Genomic DNA, 20,595 nt, shown 5'->3' with positions numbered 1-20,595 from the left:
ACACAGAGAATTGGGGTGCCTGGTGTATTGGGGTCTCTCATGTATTGGGGTGCAGTGTATGGGGTGTGATGTATTGGGGTGCCCAGTGTATTGGGGTGCCTGGTGTATTGGGGTCTCTCATGTATTGGGGTGCAGTGTATGGGGTGTGATGTATTGGGGTGCCCAGTGTATTGGAGTGCCTGGTGTATTGGGGTCTCTCATGTATTGGGGTGCAGTGTATGGGGTGTGATGTGTTGGGGTGCCCAGTGTATTGGGGTGCCCAGTGTACTGGGGTCTCTCATGTATTGGGGTGCAGTGTATGGGGTGTGATGTATTGGGGTGCCCAGTGTATTGGGGTGCCCAGTGTACTGGGGTCTATCCTGTCTGGGGGTACACAGAGTATTGGGGTGCCCAGTGTATTGGGGTGCCCAGTGTATTGGGGTGCCTGGTGTACTGGGGTCTATCCTGTCTGGGGGTACACAGAGTATTGGGGTGCCCAAGGACCTGGGCTCCTGGGAAGAGGCTGCACAGGGGGCTGGGGGTGCTGGGGACCCCAAAACTGTGCAGGTGCTGTGTGTGCAGAGCCCTGGGCCCTGAGGGAGCCCCGTGGGACGGGCTCTTCGGGAGAAAAACCCTTTTTTTGGCGCAAGAGGAGGATTTCGAGGGTTTCTGCACTTTGGGTCTTCAAACACGAGAGAAATGTGGCTCGGGGGGGGAGTTTTGGGGTAAAACCACAAAACCTGGGCCTGGAACATCCCCCCCTTGGCCCAGGGATGGGTTTGGTGATGCTGAACCCAAGGAAAAACCCTAAAAAGCTTTTGATAAAACAGAACTTATTTAATTCAGGAACCAAATGAGCCACTTTGGTCCCGTTCCTCGGAAAAACCCGGGTCCCCCAGAGGAAGGGAGAGTCACCAAAACCCGTCAGTTCACACCAAAAAAGAGCACAAAGTTCCACAAATCCCTCCTTTCCCACCTCCATGAAAAATAAACTCCAGGGATCCCACGGATTCGTGGTCCTACACAAATTCACCTTTGCCAGAATTTACAGCAGCAGGAATAACTGAAGTGGGAATTTGGCAAACAAACATCAACTGAGCCCCTTTTTGGAAAAAAAAAGTTTGGTTTCCCAGCACCAAGGTGCTGCAGCCACATCCCAGTCCCTAAAAAAAAGAGGTAATTAATGAACAAAAGGGGAGGAGCAGAATTAAATCCCAAGGCACCCGGGAGGCCGAGCTGGTTTGGAACTGAACGATTAACTTAAAAAAAAAAAATAATGAAAATAAAACTTCCAAATATAAGCAAAAAAACTGGGATTTGCTGAACCCAGCGAGTCCAAAGGGTTTCTCTTCCATTTCCAGCAACACTTTGTGGGGTCAGAGGCACGATTACACTGATAACCAGGAGCAAAAGTTGTGGGGTTTTTATAATAAAACGAAGCAAAGCCGAGTCTAAACCCCCCTGGTTCGGATTTCCTCGTGTCCAGCTGGGATTTCTTGGATCCTGGAGTGTCCCAGAGTGTTGGATCCTTCCAAGTGTTGGATCCTCCATGGCTGTGCACGACCCTCACAGGTTTAGTCTGGATCAGTTAAGCTCAGTTTAAGCCGGGCTGTTCAGGTGAGGAGCGGGAAGGAGAATCCTAATCCCGCCTGGAGCTCGTTCCCAGGTGAAATATTCCATAGGATGCCTCAGGAAGAACTCCACGCAGGAATTCCAGACACTTCCCTGCTCTGTGTGCTAAGCTGAGCTTAAATGATCCGGGTTTAACCCAAAACCGTGGATGTCTGGGAGCAGGGATGGGTCACTCCCCGAAGATCCACAGGATGTTGACTCCCGACAGTCCCAGATTGACACGCCTGGAAAACCCAGAGGGGTGGGAATGGGAATTATCCCATTGGATGGGAAAGCTGCTGTTTAATGGTTTAACCCTCATTAATCAGCTGATTTAAACCCCATTAATAATCTGATTTAAACCCCATTAATAATCTGATTTAAACCCCACTAATCAGCTGATTTAAACCCCATTAATAATCTGATTTAAACCCCACTAGTCAGCTGATTTAAACTCCATTAATAATCTGACTTAAACCCCATTAATAATCTCATTTAAACCCCATTAATAATCTGGTTTAAACCCCATTAATAATCTGATTTAAACCCCACTAATAATCTGATTTAAACCCCACTAATCAGCTGATTTAAACCCCACTAATAATCTGATTTAAACCCCATTAATAATCTGATTTAAACCCCATTAATAATCTGATTTAAGCCCCATTAATAATCTGATTTAAGCCCCATTAAAATCTGATTTAAACCCCATTAATAATCTGATTTAAGCCCCATTAATAATCTGATTTAAGCCCCATTAAAATCTGATTTAAACCCCATTAATAATCTGATTTAAGACCCACTAATCAGCTGATTTAAACCCCATTAATCAGCTGATTTAAACCCCATTAATAATCTGATTTAAACCCCATTAATAATCTGATTTAACCCCCATTAATCAGCTGATTTAAACCCCATTAATAATCTGATTTAAACCCCATTAATCAGCTGATTTAAACCCCATTAATAATCTGATTTAACCCCCATTAATAATCTGATTTAAACCCCATTAATCAGCTGATTTAAACTCCATTAATAATCTGATTTAAACCCCATTAATCAGCTGATTTAAACCCCATTAATAATCTGATTTAAGACCCATTCATAATCTGATTTAAACCCCATTAATCAGCTGATTTAAACCCCATTAATAATCTGATTTAAGACCCATTCATAATCTGATTTAAACCCCATTAATCAGCTGATTTAAACCCCATTAATAATCTGATTTAAACCCCATTAATAATCTGATTTAAGCCCCATTAATAATCTGATTTAAGCCCCATTAAAATCTGATTTAAACCCCATTAATAATCTGATTTAAGCCCCATTAATAATCTGATTTAAGCCCCATTAAAATCTGATTTAAGCCCCATTAATAATCTGATTTAAACCCCATTAATAATCTGATTTAAACCCCATTAATCATCTGATTTAAGCCCCAATAATCAGCTGATTTAAACCCCATTAATAATCTGATTTAAACCCCACTAATCACCTGATTTAAACTCCATTAATAATCTGATTTAACCCCCATTAATAATCTGATTTAAACCCCACTAATCAGCTGATTTAAACCCCATTAATAATCTGATTTAAACCCCACTAATAATCTGATTTAAACCCCATTAATAATCTGATTTAAGCCCCACTAATAATATGATTTAAACCCCATTAATAATCTGATTTAAGCCCCATTAATCATCTGATTTAAACCCCATTAATAATCTGATTTAAGCCCCACTAATAATATGATTTAAACCCCATTAATAATCTGATTTAAGCCCCATTAATCATCTGATTTAAACCCCATTAATAATCTGATTTAAACCCCATTAAAATCTGATTTAAACCCCATTAATCACCCCCCCCAACGCGATTTCCCACTTTTTCTCCAGTCCCATCCCACCTTTTCTCCGGGACCTACCCCAGCATCCCGGATTCCTTGGTCTTGATGATGTACAGGAACATGAGCAGGGTGTGGAACATGTTATTCCTGCCCTGGATCCCCCGGGAAAAACACAAGGAATTAAAGACACGGAATTAAAAGGCGGAATTTTGCCGGCCCGGAGCTTCCCCCCGGGAATTCTCGTGGGTTTGGGGGCATGAAGGGGGGACAACAGAGCAGGGATTGGGGGATTCGGGATAAAAAAATTGAAATTATATTTAAATTTAAATTTAATTTACAGTAAATTGGCAGAAAAATCAGGGATTGGGGGATTTGGGTTAAAAAATTCTGAATTACGTTTAAATTTAAATTTAATTTATGATAAATTGGCAGAAAACCAACAGCACATCAGAGATTGGGGCATTTGGTGTTAAAAAATTCTGAATTACACTTAAATTTAAAATTAATTTAAAATGAATTGGCAGAAAAACAACAAATCAGGGATTGGTGGATTTGGGTTAAAAAATTCTAAATTACATTTAAAATTTAAATTTAATTTACAATAAATTGGGAGAAAACCAACAAATCAGGGATTGGGGGACTTGGGTTAAAAAAAGATGGTAATTTTGCAATAAATTGGAAGAAAACCAAAAGTACATCAGAGATTGGGGGATTTGGGTTAAAAAATTCTAAATTACCTTTAAATTTAAATTTAATTTATAATAAATTGGCAGAAAACCAACAGCAACATCGGGGATCAGGGCATTTGAGTTAAAAAATTCTGAATTACATTTAAATGTAAATTTAAGTTACAATAAATTGGCAGAAAACCAGCAAATCAGGGATTGGGGCATTTGGTGCTAAAAAATTCTGAATTACATTTAAATTTAAATTTAATTTAGGATAAATTGGCAGAAAACCAACAGCAACATCGGGGATTGGGGCATTTGAGTTAAAAAATTCTGAATTACATTTAAATTTAAATTTAATTTATAATAAATTGGCAGAAGACCAACAGCACAACAGGGATTGGGGGGATTTGGTGTTTAAGAAATGGTAATTTTACAATAAATTGGCAGAAAAGCAACAAATCAGGGATTGGGGGATTTGGGTTAAAAAGTTCTAAATTACATTTAAATTTAAATTTAATTTACAATAAATTGGCAGAAAACCAACAGCACAACAGGGACTGGGGGGGGGGATCTGGTGGTTAAAAAATTCCAATTTTAACTACAAATAGGCAAAAAAAGCCAAGAGGAGGAAGCCACTCTCAGTCTGCACCTGAACAGATCCCAGAGCCGGGATTAGGCAGGAGGCTTAAACCCCAGGCTGGGCTTAGAGCAGGCTGGGCCAGGCTGAGGGAAAGAGCCCAGAAATGGGTTTAGGAGTTCAAACAGCCCGAAGTGGAGCTGGAGAGGATTCCTGGGAGCGGGAGAATCCCATCCCATTGACCCCATACCTTGGGCAGGCTGTAGACGTGGCACTCGTAGATGAGCTCGTAGTGGGGCGGGTTGATGCTGCTCTGGTAGATGCAGAACAGGTTCTCGTTGGAAGTGTCTGGGAATGACAGTGGGATTGTCAAAGAGGTTCTGGTGTGATCCCAGAGGGATAAAAGAGAGAGGTTTTCCCCCTCAGGTACCTGGTTTATCCGGGCTCTGGATGAAGTGCTGGGAAGTGAAGGTTTTGCCGTCGGGGTACTTGGGGTGAGGAGGGAGCCTGGAGTCCAGGTAGGTGCAGAACACGTGCATGAGGATCTGGGGAGAGGACCCAAAGCTCGCTGGGACGGCCCCAAAAAGGGAGGGAAGCAGCCCTGCCACCACCCCAGGAGCCCAGTACAGGGGGGATAGGCCGGGCTTGCAACCCTGGCCTAACCCTGGGGCTTAGGAGCAGCCTCGGGCCTAAAGGGCCGAGTTCTGAGGGTCAGGGTTCGGCTGAGCAGGGGAGAAACCCAAACCCAGCTCTGCCCACACCAAACTCTGAACCCATTCCCAGGGGGAATTCCCTGTGTCTTTTCCCATTTTTTTTCCCCCATTTTCCTTGTTTTTTCTCCCATTTTTCCATGTTTTTCCCTCAGAAGCAGGACTGGATCAAGGCCCTGAATCGCCAGGTGGAGCAGATCCCCTGTGCTGAGGGGTCCCGTGGATCCCTGACCCCATTCCCAGGGATCCCCCTGTGTTCCCAGGGAGCCCCTTTTCCCATTTTCCCGTTTTTTTCCCCCCATAAGCAGGTCAGGATCGAGGCCCTGAAGCTGCCCCGGTGTCACATCCATGTGCTGGGGATGAATCCTGAAGGAGGATCCCAGCTTCCTGGGCTTCCCACTGCCACATTCCCAGGGCTCCCTGACACTATTTTTTCCATGTTTTTCCCTCAGAAGCAGGACTGGATCAAGGCCCTGACTGGGCAGGTGGAACGGCACCACTCCCACACCCCAGTGCTGAGGGGTCCCATGGATCCCTGACCCCATTCCCAGAGAGCCCCTTTTCCCATTTTCCCATTTCCCCCCACACAATCAGGTCAGGATCGAGGCCCTGAAGCAGCACTGGTTCCATGTCTGGAAGCTGGGGATGAATCCTCGAGGATCCCAGGGCAGGGTCCCAGTTCCCCTGACATTCCCAGGGCTCCCTGACCCCATTTTTCCCCACTTTCCCTCCTCCAGAGCTCATCCCATCAGTTCCTCCGCTGTTCCCACTTCACCACATTCCCCAAAGCCTCCCTGGCTGCCCCCTCCAAAGCCTCTCCCAAAAAACAAGCAGCTCCAATCCCCCCCATCCCGGTGTGTGTGGGATCTCACCGAGGAGTCCGTGGGCAGGTCCGTGTCCCACTTGCGTCCCTTGAAGTCCCCTCCTCCGTTCCATCGGAAGGAGCTCATGCAGCCGCCCTGGGAAAGCTCTGGAAGCAACATTGGGGCGGTTTTTTTGGGATTCAAGGCGGATAAAAGCAGGTCTCAGGCAGGTTTGAAAGGTTTAGGGCACGTTTCTGGTGCATAAATAGGGATAGTTCAACCCATGGAAAGGCTGGGAGGGGATTGGGGCAGGGAGGGAAAATTACAGGGTGAGTTTTAGCTGTGAGGGGGTTCAATCCAGGATTTTTTAATCCAGGATTTTTTAATCTAGCACTTTTTAGTCCAGCATTTTTTAATCCAGGATTTTTTAGTCCAGCACTTTTTAATCCACGATTTTTTAGTCCAGCACTTTTTAGTCCAGGACTTTTTACTCCAGCACTTGACATCCTGAGCATGGAGGAAATCATGGAATCATGGAATGACCTGGGTTGGAAGGGGCCTTAAAGATCACCCAGTTCCGACCCCCTGCCATGGGCACTTCCACTGAGTGGGACATTTCCAAGAGCTGGGTGTGGAAGTGTTTGGGATGAGGACACCACATCCCTCTGAGCCTTTCCACCAGATATTCCTGATCTGGGGGAAGATCCAGGCTGGAAGTGTTTGGGATGAGGACAGCACGTCCCTCCGAGCCTTTCCACCAGGGATTCCTGGTTTGGGATGAGGCCACCACATCCCTCTGAGCCTTTAAAGCCACTGGGAATTCCTGATCTGGGGGAAGATCCAGGCTGGAAGTGTTTGGGATGAGCTCCAGGCTGGAAATGTTTGGGATGAGCTCCAGGCTGGAAGTGTTTGGGATGAGCTCCAGGCTGGAAGTGTTTGGGATGAGCTCCAGGCTGGAAGTGTTTGGGATGAGGACACCACGTCCCTCTGAGCCTTTCCACCAGATATTCCTGATCTGGGGGAAGATCCAGGCTGGAAGTGGATCCACTTCCAAGATCTGGAAGTGCTTGGGATGAGGACAGCACGTCCCTCTGAGCCTTTAAAGTCACCGGGAATTCCTGATCTGGGGGAAGATCCAGGCTGGAAGTGTTTGGGATGAGGACAGCACGTCCCTCTGAGCCTTTCCACCAGGGATTCCTGGTTTGGGATGAGGACACCACGTTCCTCTGAGGCTTTAAAGTCACCGGGAACTCCTGATCTGGGGGAAGATCCAGGCTGGAATTTTTTGGGAGGAGGCCAGCACATACCTCTGATCCTTTCCACCAGGTATTCCTGGTTTGGGGTGAGATCCAGGTACTGCACCAGGGCGTTGAGGGTGGGGATGAGAGGAGCTTTCACCAGGGCTGCCTGCTTCAGGCTGCTGATGCTGGCCTCTGGAATACAGGGACACCGGGATCACCTGGAATGTCCTGGGATCACCTGGGATCAGACACCACCCTCCCACACCTATTTAGTCCCAACCAAGTCTCCTCCCCATCAGAATTTAAAAGCTGCAAGGAAGCAACGGGAATTATGAGCAGGAAAGAGGGAATGAGAGCGGCGTCCTGGTTTTCCAGAGGTGAAGCTCCGTAAGGAACACCCCAAAAAATGGGAATTTCATGGGAATTGCACCACATCAAATGCAGGTCTTGGCTAAGGAGGTGCAAATTTGAAGGAACAGAAGCAGCTCCTTCAAGCTGTGGCTTCAGAACCAAAACTCCATCGGGATTTAAAAATATGGATTTTTGGGAAAGCAGCGGATTGGGAGGAATATTTTGGAAAAGGACACAGGAGTGGAGACAGGGGGACTTCAAAGGGACACACTGAGGGTTTGCAGCACATTCACCTTTGAAATGCCTTCTGACATTAACAGGCAGTAACTGATGATCACTGGAGTGAATTTATAACATTATATTTATAATTGTATTCTAGTTTCTGTATTTCATATATTTAGATTTGAAATATATTTCTATATTTCTATATTTAGATATGAAATGCATTTCTATATTTCATATATTTAGATATGAAATGCATTTCTATATTTCACATATTTAGATATGAAATGCATTTCTATATTTCATATATTTGTATATGAAATGCATTTCTATATTTTATATCTTTAGATATGAAATGCATTTCTATATTTCATATATTTAGATATGAAATGCATTTCTATATTTCATATATTTGTATATGAAATACATTTCTATATTTTATATATTTAGATATGAAATGCATTTATATATTTCATATATTTAGATATGAAATGCATTTAGATATTTCATATAATTACATATGAGATGCATCTATATATTTCATGTAATTACATATGAAATACATCTATTTCATGTATTTATATGTTCATATCTTTATATATGAAATACATTTATATATTTAATACATGTATATATTTCACACATGTATATATTTCATACATGTATATATTTAATACATTTATATATTAAATACATGTATATATTTCATACATGTATATATTTCATACATGTATATATTTAATACATTTATATATTAAATACATGTATATATTTCATACATGTATATATTTCATACATGTATATATTTCATACATGTATATATTTCATGCATTTATATATTTAATACATGTACATATTTAATACATGTATATATTTCATACATGTACATATTTAATACATGTATATATTTCATACATGTATATATTTCATACATTTATATATTTAATAAATGTATATATTTCATACATGTATATTTTCATACATGTATATTTTCATACATGTATATTTTCATACATGTATATATTTCATACATGTATATATTTCATACATGTATATATTTCATACATGTATATATTTCGTACATGTATATATTTCATACATTTACATATAAATTTATAACGTTGTATAAAAATAATGAAGTAAATTTAGAGGGATAAAAAAGGAAAAAAAAAACCCCAACAACAAAAAGAGACATTTCTGCCTTTTCCCCAAGTGTCTGTGTGCCAGCCCCAGCATTCCCAGAAGCCTTATGAGGAGCCTTTCCAGGAGATGGAACCAAGGCCACACCAAAATAAGAGCAGGAAAGGGGACAGAAGTGATCAATTTAACTGCAGTCCCGCCCGTTCGACATTCCATGAATTCCACCCCGGGAATTCCCACCTCCACCCCCGGGGATTCCCACATTCCCACCTCCGATCTGCAGCTCGGGGCAGCCCATCCTCCTCAGCTGGGTGCTCACCGACTCCATCTCCTCCACCAGGGGCACCAGGATGGTGTCGTTGATCCACTGGGGGACAAACACAAACCCAGAGTCACCAAATTCCAGTCAGAATTTATGATCAGGACGGGATCTACATCCCATACCGGACTGATGGAAGCCTTTTCAACCTGAAGGCCCACACCAAGACCTGAAACCACCTTGTCCAGGAGCTGCTTTGTGCTGATGACGCCGCCCTTGTCGCCCACACAGAAGCAGCTCTGCGGCGTTTAACATCCTGCTTTGCTGAGGCTGCTGAGCTCTTGGGGCTGAAGTCAGCTTGAAGAAGACAGAGGTTCTCCATCAACCTGCACCTCAGGAAGTCCCCCATCAAGTCCCCCGTCATCCCCACATCACCACTGGCCAGTCAGAGCTCAAATCAGCCCAGCAGTTTAATTACCCAGGCAGCCTCATCTCCTCAGATGGTGAGATTGACGGGGAGACAGACAACAGGTTAGCAAAGGCATAGGGCACAGAGAGCTTTGGAAAACTCCATAAAAGAGTTTGGCCAAATAAACACTTGAAGAAAAGCACCAAGATCAGTGTTTACAGAGCCATAGTGCTGTCTGCTCTCTTGTATGGATCCAATCATGGGTCATCTACCGCCACCACCTGCGTCTCCCAGAATGCTTCCATCAACGCTGCCTCCGAACAATCCTAAACATCCACTGGTCAGATTTTGTGACCAATCCATCTGTTCTAGAACAAGCAGCAGTCACAAGCATTGAGGTCATGTTGCTGAGAACACAGCTGTGCTGGGCAGGGCACGTCTCCAGGATGAAGGACCGACCACCCCCTCCCTAAGATCTTGCTTTGTGGTGAACTTGCCACTGGCTGCTGCAAGAGAGGAGCCCCAAAGAGAAGATACAAGGACTGCCTGAAACAACACCTCAGCCTTGGCCATATTGATCATCATAACTGGTCTACTCTGGCCTCAAACTGGGAGGCCTGGAGACACCCCATCTATAACGCAGCTGTCTCCTTTGAGAACACAGCAGGATCACCCTTGAGGAGAAAAGGCAACGCAGAAAGAACCGTGTCTTGCAGAATACACCATCTAAGGAGTCTTTCTGCTGTGCCTTTTGCAACTGGACATGCCTATCTTGTATTGGCCTCATAAGCCACCAGTGTGCCTGCAGCAAATGTGGATAAAGCCTTCCCAAATCTTTGTTCACAAAGCCCAGCCATGATGATGATTTCCAGCTAATTCATGAACATTCATTACACATTACACATTATTAAGTCAGACATTCAACAGATGTTTTTTTCTTAGACAAGAATATTATCTGTAAGTATCCATAACATATTGTCAAGTCAGACATTCAGCAGATGTTTGCTTGTTATCTGTATAAAGTCATAAATTTTTAAGGAAGGTGCTATTATCCAGCTAACTGAACAAAATTCCTTCACTATAAATCTTACACAAGGTAAAAGGGGGGGTAACTTGTTTTATGTCTTTACAGGGGCCCAATCAAGTTTTAGGATTTGTTTGTCTTTTCTCTCTCCAGGTCGTTATTGACCTTACACGATTTTCTTTTAATTAGCCCGAATCATTTTCTCAGTTTATCACAGCTGGGAAAAAGGGGCAACATTCCAGGGCTCATTAATCCATTGGGAAAAGGGCAAAATTCCAGGGCTCATTAATCCATTGGGAAAAGGGCAAAATTCCAGGTCAGAGTGTTAAACAAACCCCGCTGACCCCGGCACAGTCCCAGCTGAACACACCAACACTGGAATCATTTAATGATCAATCAAGAGCTTAAAGGATTCTTTAACATCCCCTGGAAGGGCAGGAAATCAATTCTCTGCCAGCAAAGCTTTCCTGGACAAAAAGGGGGATTGGGAATCACGGCCCTCCAACCATAAAGATCATTTTTGGGGCCGCTCTGGTGGAGTTTGGGGTCTGCTTTGAGGGCTGCATTCCCTGTCCTGCTCGTTCCAGGAATTCAGGGAGGTGACCAACACTTTGGGTGGGATTTGACAGCCCATCCCAGGCTGAGAATTCCCTACTGCCCTTGTCTTTAAAGCCCTGGGAGGTGGGACTTACATTCCTGAACTTGGCTGTCCAGGAATCCATGTGATCCAGGAGCTGCCTGTTCATCGTCACCCGCGCCCAGACCTGTGGAAACACGGAAAAACTCCTGGAATACCCACATTTTTAGGGTCTGTGACAATTCCTGCCACGTCCAGAGGAGGGCAGCTGGTTAAACACCGGAGGATTTTCTCCTGCCACAGCTCCAACCCAAACCTTGGCACAAAACTGTGCTTTCCAAAGGCCCGTTTCTCCCTTTGGGGTGCTTTTCCTGCTGGATTTACCTCCTCTGCTGCCTGTTTGGAGCTCAGATCTGCCTCATCCTTGTGTGCTGACGGAGCCTGGGACCTGCAGGCCAGCTGGTACTGGAATTTCCTCAGGATCTGGGCGTGGTCTGCCATGGAGCGGCTGTAATTCCAGAAGGTTGGGCTGCTGGAGGGGGAGCTGGAGTCGGAGCTCCCTGCAATGAGTCAATCATTAAGGTCACACACAATCACTGCCAATTAATCCTGGAAGCGACAGCACAGGCACAAGTCAGAGTGAAGGGATACACTGGAGTCACTGTGCAGAAACACTGGAGTCAGCCTTGGATGGATTGGCCCTATCCAGGGAAAAAACTGCCTGGAGGGAGTTCATTCCCTTTATCCCTGTCTTGGTTGTCCCTATCCAGGGTAAAAACTGCCTGGGGGTGGTTCATTCCCTTTATCCTTGTCTGGATTGTCCATATCCAGGACAAAAACTGCCTGGGGGTTGTTCATCCCCTTTATCCCTGTCTTGGTTGTCCCTATCCAGGAAAAAAACTGCCTGGGGGTTGTTCATCCCCTTTATCCCTGTCTTGGTTGTCCCTATCCAGGGTAAAAACTGCCTGGGGGTGGTTCATTCCCTTTATCCTTGTCTGGATTGTCCCTATCCAGGACAAAAACTGCCTGGAGGGAGTTCATCCCCTTTATCCTTGTCTGGATTGTCCATATCCAAGGTAAAAACTGCCTGGAGGGAGTTCATTCTCTTTTATTGTTATCTTGATTGTCCCCATCCAGGGTAAAAACTGCCTGGGACTTGTTCATCCCCTTTATCCTTGTCTGGATTGTCCCTATCCAAGACAAAAACTTCCTGGAGGGAGTTAATTCCCTTTTATTTTTATCTTGATTGTCCCCATCCAGGGTAAAAACTTCCTGGGGCTTGTTCATCCCCTTTATCCTTGTCTGGATTGTCCCCATCCAGGACAAAAACTGCCTGGAGGGAGTTCATCCCCTTGATCCTTATCTTGATTATCCCTATCCAGGACAAAAACTGCCTGGATTCCCCCCCTCTGTCTGAAACCACTCCCACAAAACCCCCCTCTCATCGAGGTGATCATCTTATCACCGCCAGCAACTGCTACAGAGATCACGGATCATCTCACATTCCAAGCTCAGATCCAACCCAAAGGAATAACCTGGAGGAAAGCTGAAGCTCCCAAGCCATGGAGATGTGCAGAAACCCTGGTGTTCACCCATCCCTCACAGATTAACCTGCTGAGCAGTTTGCCAAGCTCCCAGGGATTCCCACAAACGCTCTGTTCCCTGGGATTTCCCACTCCCGAATAAAACCGACACCTTCCCATTCCCAAGCCGTTCCCACAAAACCCCGGGCACTTACCCAGCTGGACTCTGTGCTGTTTCTCCTCCTCGTTCCTCAGGAAGGTGTCCAGGGATTTGACATCAGTGATGTAGTCATCCTTGTGGGTGTTGTTGTTGTACAGGATGGGGGAGAACCGGTAGTGGGACCTCATCCCGCCGCCGTCCGCCGCTCCCGGGGAATAGGGGGAGCCGTTGGGAGAGTGGCTGAAGCTGGAAACCTTGGGGGGGGGAGAGAAAAAAAACCCCAATCCTGCTGGGATTGTTTTTGTTTTCCTGATACCTTAAGACTCTTAGTTTTTTGAGTTTTCTAATTTTCATAAGCTTTACAAGTAGTTATATGAGTAGATTTTAGGAGCAGCAGCCCTTATTCCTCCACCCTTTAGCACAGTAGTTTACACATTCCTCTGCCCCTACATTCCATGTTCCCATATCAATATTCCCTGAATTCCAGCAGAAGATGTTTAGTCTCTCTTTAAGAGGAGGCCCTTTTGTTTAAGGACATTTGTGCCTTGGCCTGAACCACAAAAGCACAGTCAAGAACTGGGTGACCCTGTACCCCTTTTGTGCTCTGAAGAAGATGATGATGATGAAGAAAAGCCCCCAGCCCCAATTCCAAGGGGGTGGGACATGGGTGGGCCAAAGCTACGGGGTGGAAGCACTTGGGATTGGACAGACAATGTAGGGGCGGGCCAAAGGTGGCACAGAGGATGTGCCAGGTACAGAGCCCAAGGAGCATGCCCCAGAGTTAGTAAACTGGTTGGTTAAGAAAGTCACATGATCTGTAAGGATAAAAGGGCGCGCGAGTTCGAATTAAATCTCTTTGTCTCACCACCGCACGAGGAGCATCACTTATTCCTTGTTATACAAGGGTCACATGCTACATATGGCGCTCGAACGGGACAATTTTAGCTTATATTAAGCGAGATATTTCATCCTGAATCAGGAGATTAGCCGGTGACTCCGGGATCGTCTCGATTTTTCGGAGATGGGAGTCTTTACCGCAAAAAACTTTGACGTCAGTAAACCCCGTGGTCTTAGTGGCATCTAAGAGACGGATAGTTAGTTAGCGAGCTCAAAAAAGATTAGGTAGTGCACGGAAGAAGAGAAGAAAGAGTTAAGGAAGAAGCCGAGAGGTCAGAGCAGGCAGCCGGAGAGTGCGGAGAGGGTCCATGCAACATCAAAGCCGGTGAGTCTGTCTGCAGCGAAACCGCACGTCTAAGACTGTTCTCTGGGCGAGACGTGGCTGCAGCTCGGAGCCCCGAGCTGCGGAGCACTTTAAGATCGTCAGGGAAAAGCCTGTTGATTCCCTAAGTGTCGGTCGTTTGGTAAATGCGGTATTCCGCTACCGACTGCTGCTGGATCACGTGCGAGAAGCTTTCGCTGCCGCCCGTACCATCCCAGCCCCACCGCGCGACCCCCGCATTGCCTTTCTGCCTAGCGGAAAGCGCAGAACTCCGTGCCGCTGCACCGCCGGCCGGCACCTAGTGCCTGTTGCCTAGCAACTACTAAACCCGTAGTTTGAAAGTACCCAAGAAGCGGCCGAGCCAAGCACGTGTGCTGGCCGCCCCCTGCGCTGTCTTGCGCACCGGAGGAGACTTGGCCAAACTCCTGCCGGCCCCTGCCTGTTAGTGACGATAGTGTAGACCCTTCAAGTTGAGGAAAAACCTTTCAGAAACCGCGGAAACCCCAAAAGAACTTTCTGCCGCTTTTCGCCGCCAACCCGGCGCCTCGCGGCGCCCGCCGAGCCGCGCGCGCCGGGGACGCCCCGCGTCTGCGGACGCCGCCCCGCGCGGCCCCGGCCCGGGCGCTAGGACCGCGCGGCCCCGAGCACGCCGCCGGAGCCGCCCCCGCGGGTCCTAGCCCCCCCGCCGCCGCCGCCGCTGCCGCCGCTGTCCCGAGCCCGCAGTTTGCAGCCTGCGCCTGGACACCAGCCACCAGCGCCGGAACCCCACGGCCTGCCATCGCCGAACCAGCATCTGCCGAGCCTGCCTCCGCGCCGGGACCTGCCCCGAGCTGCAGCCGCCTCCAGCCGTGCGCAGAACCGCCCACGCCGCCGGAGCAGCACCCCCCTCGCCGCAGCCGACACAGCCCGGACCTCCCGAAAGCCGCAGAAAAAAGACTGCCGATAGCCCAAACTGCTTCAAAGGGACTCAAAACGTGTGCTCCCAGCCGCTCGAAATGAGGTAACATAAGACACCTGTTTCCATAGAAACCTCTGATACATTGAAACAAAACTCAGACTCTGGGGTTTTGCTAAACTTTGCAACATAAAGCAGTTTTACTCTGATAAACTCTGCCTGCACGAGGCACACAGAGAAAGACAAACAACCCACACCACACCCCCCCCCGCACACACTGCTGAAAGCAAGCACAGCACAACATGATAACACAAACTCAGGGATCATACCGGGAGACACGTGAGCCACGCAAAACGAGTCGCTGGGAAGAGACAGACACTGCCATGCGAACTTCTGACCCCCGGGTCCACACAAGGCAGTCCTGTTACAGTGATGGGGAGAGTAATTTAATGTATTCATCCCCTTTCGCTGCAAATGATCAGCGACCGCATGGCCAGCCATGGCCGCAGCCATTTTCCCCCCCCACACAAACTGTACTCCAACCTTTCTTTTCCGGCCGAGAGCCCAGCCCCGCCCCCCACTCGCCACCTACACTGACCACCATCCCCCCACAAGGAACCGGTTTTGCCGAAACCAAAAAGGGGGAGGGATGGGAGAAATGGGGGGAGGGAGAGAAGGAAGGGGAGAAGGAGGGGGAGAAAGAGCTAAACATAGTTCCAACGGGAGGGATCAATAGGGCACAGGGGAAAATTTCAGCTAACATGTGGGAACAATGTCTGGACGAGGCAATACGAAAGGAAAACCTGAATATTATTCAGGCTTGCCCAGGCGATATGAGCCTAAGCCAGCCCCCTCAGAGTCAGGCCTTGTATGAGGCCGCAGGAATCCTGAGGCAATTGATAAGTAGTTCTGGTCTGTCCTTAACCAATATATTTAAATATTTGGAGGCATTGAGTTACACCTACCCACTCACTACATCTGACTGGAAAGAACTGATAAAACTAGTTCTCAGTGACACCCAATATACAGTCTGGTTAGCTGATTTCCAGAAAAATTGCTCTATTCATATTAAATACCTACAGGCAGACACCACGGCACACCAGTCAAGCGGGAAAGCAAATTATAATTTAGATTCACAATCAAAATACCATAAAGAGATAGCCAGGCAAGCCCTAAAAGCTATGAAAAACATTATCACTGCAGATCAAAATGATTATCTGTCCAACAGTGGAGAGTTACAAAGTTATACTGAGTTGAATTTAAGATGTTTGGACCAGCTACAGTCGACTTTAAACAAGCAAATTGAATACAATGAAGCCAGAGAGATGCTGTACAAGCATTTGGCTTTTGAAAGAGAAAATGCAAAAGCTTTGCAGAGCTCTCCTGCAAGGGAGAACTGTGACTTTACTGAGCTAGTGCAACCCTATCAAAAGGCTAGCTCTGAGAAGCAGCTACCTGCCTCTCTAGCTGCAGCTTTAGATGCCCAGATGAGAACACACAAAGAAGTCAGACACACAACTAGTTGTTTGAGTTGTGGAGAAATAAATCACTATCAGGAGAATTGTCCCTGGAAACCCCTAATTGCAACATTCCATAAACACCCTAGCAGCAAAGAAATGACTCAGTTGTACCAAGGGTGCCATACGCAAAACAAAAGAAGTGCTACAAGTATTGTATTGCTTGTAATAGCATTGATAGCTGTACTCTTTTTTAGCACTACTGTTCATGTGCAAAAGAGAAAACTACTTAAGGCAAGCCACACACCAATAACCAGCCCCCAAAATAACCATGTACCCTGTACCCCAAAGAAAGGTGACAGGTGGAAAACATTACAGATGCTAACAGCAGAACACGCAGTCAAAACACATGCAGAAACCTTGCAGATTGGACTGCCTCTATTTAAAGGGTTTCTAGCAAATTTGTCACAAGTGGTAACTGATTCAAAAAAATGTTCTTTTACCATTCTCTGTCACCCTGAAGATGCCCAGAAACCCCTCTTTCCCATCATAGTTTTAAGCAGTGCACAAACTATTCAAACTCACTGCTGGGCTGTACCTCCTCAGGAGATGCAAAATACCTCAATGAAGTATCAGACAGCCATAATACATCATTATGCAGAAGACACATTAATAACCAGTGCCACAAGAAATGAACTGCTAATTGTTCCTGCTGTTTTAACCAAAACTGCCCAAGGTGCAGATCTTCAGTTTGTTTCAGGAAGGATCCAACGACCAAAATTCTGGACTTGCCATGGAAAAGATAACACAGCAAAAAAGCTCTACACAGGTGACACAGCTCGAGGTAAAAAACATTTGTATTTACACGAGTTGCAGAAACCTCAGAAGGCTACCAGTTGCTTAAAACCGGTTTTAGCCATAAACAGAGGGGACCTACAACCTCTCTTTGTGTTGCTAGGGGAGAACTCCAACTTAAAGTCTGACAAATTGTTGATTACAGAGGCAAACCAAAAATTAGAGAATTATACCAAGGTAACAAAGAGCAAACAAAACAGGGGAGATCCTGAAAAGCAAATCTGCCTAGTTTTTGTTTCCAGCAGGTATGAAGCATTGCAGCTTTGTTTCAGTGGGATCAAACTGAGAGAAGCCGCTGTTAGTTCTAAAACAGCTCTTTCAGTCATACCCCACCACCTAAATCTGTGTAAGTTGCTATTGAGTTTGCAAGCTTGTCATTTAGGGCAGAGCACGACGGAGGATCTGGACAGAAGAAATCCTGCCTTTACCAACATTACAGCCTTGAAAGGACAATTTGGATAGGATGACAGCTGAGGACGCTGGATTTCAAGATGCCCTGGCAAGTTTTGGTGGTAATATTTTAATCCATCTCCTTAAGCACAGATTGTGGCAGAAATCAACAGTTTACCTTTAAAAGCCACACCGGATGCAAAACTGAACCAATGAAAGGCCTCAGGGCCTTCACATATGCATCTAGGAAAAAACAATATGCTGCAATAGACTTAAATAAATCCTGCCACGGAACAGTGAGAAAACTACAAGCCATGAACTAAGCTTCTGTATAGTTCTGGACTGATTGTCATTACCTTGAGAAAATTTTAAAACAATCCTTTGATGTTATAATTGTGCTTATTATGCTATGAGGTTGATAAGCTGTTTTGAAAGTTAATTTCCTTGAGATATTGTTAACCCTTACCTGTTTTTTTTTTTTTGAAATGTGTTCTGGTTGGTTCCTGTGAGTTACAAAAGGTATGATTTGTATACAAATGCACGCAAAATCACATCCTGACCTGCCACAGCCAGTGACTGACAGAAACTGAAAAGCTGCTAAAGCAGCAATGTTTAACACTATACCCAGAGTTTTAAAGCAAGCAATTGCTTCATTCATTCTCCATCAGAATACAGGTTCTCTAAGAGACCATTCAAAATAACAATCAATAAAGCTACATCATCAAAGTATGCCACACTGTCAGGAAACCACCCTAGAGAGTTAAATGCAAATGAGGCTTGGCGATCAGAGATATACATTTTGAATTGGACATATTGAAATTGTACATGCAAATAGATATACATTCACAAAACATAACTGCTACTACATTCACTAGACAAAACACAAAAGTGTAAAACACATGAGTTAGTTGCTTAGCAAACCTTTGGTACTCTAAAATGGATTAACATTTATAATAAGCTGTTATCTTCCTATGAAATAGGAAAATTCTCATGTCAAGCATTTCACACTGATCCATAAAACAGTAAAAACACATATTGAAAAACATGCTAAGTTTAAACAAAAGGGGGGAGAACTGGTGTAACCTGTAAGAACATCTGTATAAAACCATGTATGTTATCAAATTTTGAGTTGTGACAGTGCTGAAAGAAGCAGGTCTGAAAAGCAGCACACACCTCAGGCGTTTGTTTCTCCAAAGTTGCTAATCATAGTAAGAATTGATTTCAGGACGATGGATGAGATACCTAGGTTTGTGACATGGAGAGAAAGCTATGCCTAAAAGTTATAAGAAAGAACTCAAGCAGGTTTCTTCCAGGTGTGTAAAACCCTATTCAAATATGTGACCACAGCAACAGGAACCAGAGCAACGCAGAAGTTTGGAAAAGAGTTATGTTATGTTTTCAAGTTTACATTAGGAAATGACCAATGTGGTGAAAAGCAATCTCTGGAATGTGTGTGTGTGTGTGTTCATGTGTGTGTTCAGTACGGTGGCCACCGATGTATGATATGAGTGTGTGAATGAAAATGGTTGTGTGATTGGTCAAATAATAAAAACCAAACACCTCACAAATAACACTACCTCAGCCACAAGTCGCTTTTGAGAAATTGTAGTTTGCTAAGATTACCCTGTTCTTAAATAAAGTTTGAAATCCCCAGTTATAAAAACCCTCAGATTAAAAGGTTATAAGTTTATAGACAGTTAAGATAAGCCCCAAGTTAATAAAGTAATTATCCAAGTTGCACTACCCTATAGGAATATAAGAAGGTTTTACAAAGGTTTACATTAGAGTTAAGCAACTGAGCAAGCAATGTGCCGGATCACTGCGAAGCTTAGTAGTTTTATAATGTTTTGATTGTTAAAATTGTTGTTTGCATTGTTGTTTGCATTTTTGTTCATACTGTTTTTGTGACTTCTTAATATAATTAAAAGAGGGGATGTGTAGGGGCGGGCCAAAGGTGGCACAGAGGATGTGCCAGGTACAGAGCCCAAGGAGCATGCCCCAGAGTTAGTAAACTGGTTGGTTAAGAAAGTCACATGATCTGTAAGGATAAAAGGGCGCGCGAGTTCGAATTAAATCTCTTTGTCTCACCACCGCACGAGGAGCATCACTTATTCCTTGTTATACAAGGGTCACATGCTACAAGACAATATTACAAATTTTAACACCTGTGTCTTGTATTCTTATGCCTGGGCACAAATTAAACCTTTTTCTCATCTCATCCTCGATTAAATTGCTTTGGAGTTTTTTCTTCTTCCTCAGCTCCTGCAGGCAACATTCCCAAGGATCAGGCTCATCAGGGGATGATGTTCACACAGATCCACAGAATGGTTTGGTTGGAAGGGACCTTAAAGATCATCTTGTTCCACCCCCCCCATGCTACCTAAAACTCAAGTATCTCCCGAAAACCAAAGCAAGGGGAACTTATCCCATTTTATTTTAGAAGTAGGAAGGAGTGTCCTGCATCCCTGGGATGTTCTGGATGGAAACTGCTCAAATAACTTCATAAAGAATTACTGAATTTCTGCTGTTTCAGCTTGGCACACAGAATGTGCCTCCCAGGATACAGTTCTGGGGCAGGAATTTCATCCTTATTTTGTTGGGGTCTGTCCTGGTTAGAACAGCTGGGCCCAAGTTCATCACTGGATGGGTGTAACCCAAAACTGGGTATTCTAG

General features: G+C 45.1%; 1 protein-coding gene across 3 annotated transcripts in view; it reads right to left on the bottom strand.

Annotated features, from left to right (window-relative positions):
• Positions 1-803: 803 nt before the first annotated feature.
• The window catches only part of TMEM209 (transmembrane protein 209), a 29,160-nt gene continuing 9,368 nt past the window's right edge, over positions 804-20,595 (bottom strand). For all 3 annotated transcript variants that reach the window (XM_064656846.1, XM_064656844.1, XM_064656845.1), the window contains 10 exons: positions 13,162-13,360; positions 11,808-11,983; positions 11,539-11,610; positions 9,425-9,521; positions 7,508-7,633; positions 6,270-6,367; positions 5,118-5,232; positions 4,938-5,035; positions 3,518-3,591; positions 804-1,835 (listed from right to left, as the gene is read on the bottom strand). In XM_064656846.1, the coding sequence (XP_064512916.1) occupies positions 1,781-1,835; positions 3,518-3,591; positions 4,938-5,035; positions 5,118-5,232; positions 6,270-6,367; positions 7,508-7,633; positions 9,425-9,521; positions 11,539-11,610; positions 11,808-11,983; positions 13,162-13,360 (1,110 nt within the window). In that variant the 3' untranslated portion in view covers positions 804-1,780. The remainder of the gene's footprint in view (positions 1,836-3,517; positions 3,592-4,937; positions 5,036-5,117; positions 5,233-6,269; positions 6,368-7,507; positions 7,634-9,424; positions 9,522-11,538; positions 11,611-11,807; positions 11,984-13,161; positions 13,361-20,595) is intronic.

This window comes from Pseudopipra pipra, chromosome 5, assembly GCF_036250125.1.
Source record: "Pseudopipra pipra isolate bDixPip1 chromosome 5, bDixPip1.hap1, whole genome shotgun sequence".
NCBI classification, from domain to species: Eukaryota; Metazoa; Chordata; class Aves; order Passeriformes; family Pipridae; genus Pseudopipra; species Pseudopipra pipra.
The sequence above is the reverse complement of the archived record's forward strand: the minus strand, read 5'-3'. Positions and strand labels throughout refer to the sequence as shown.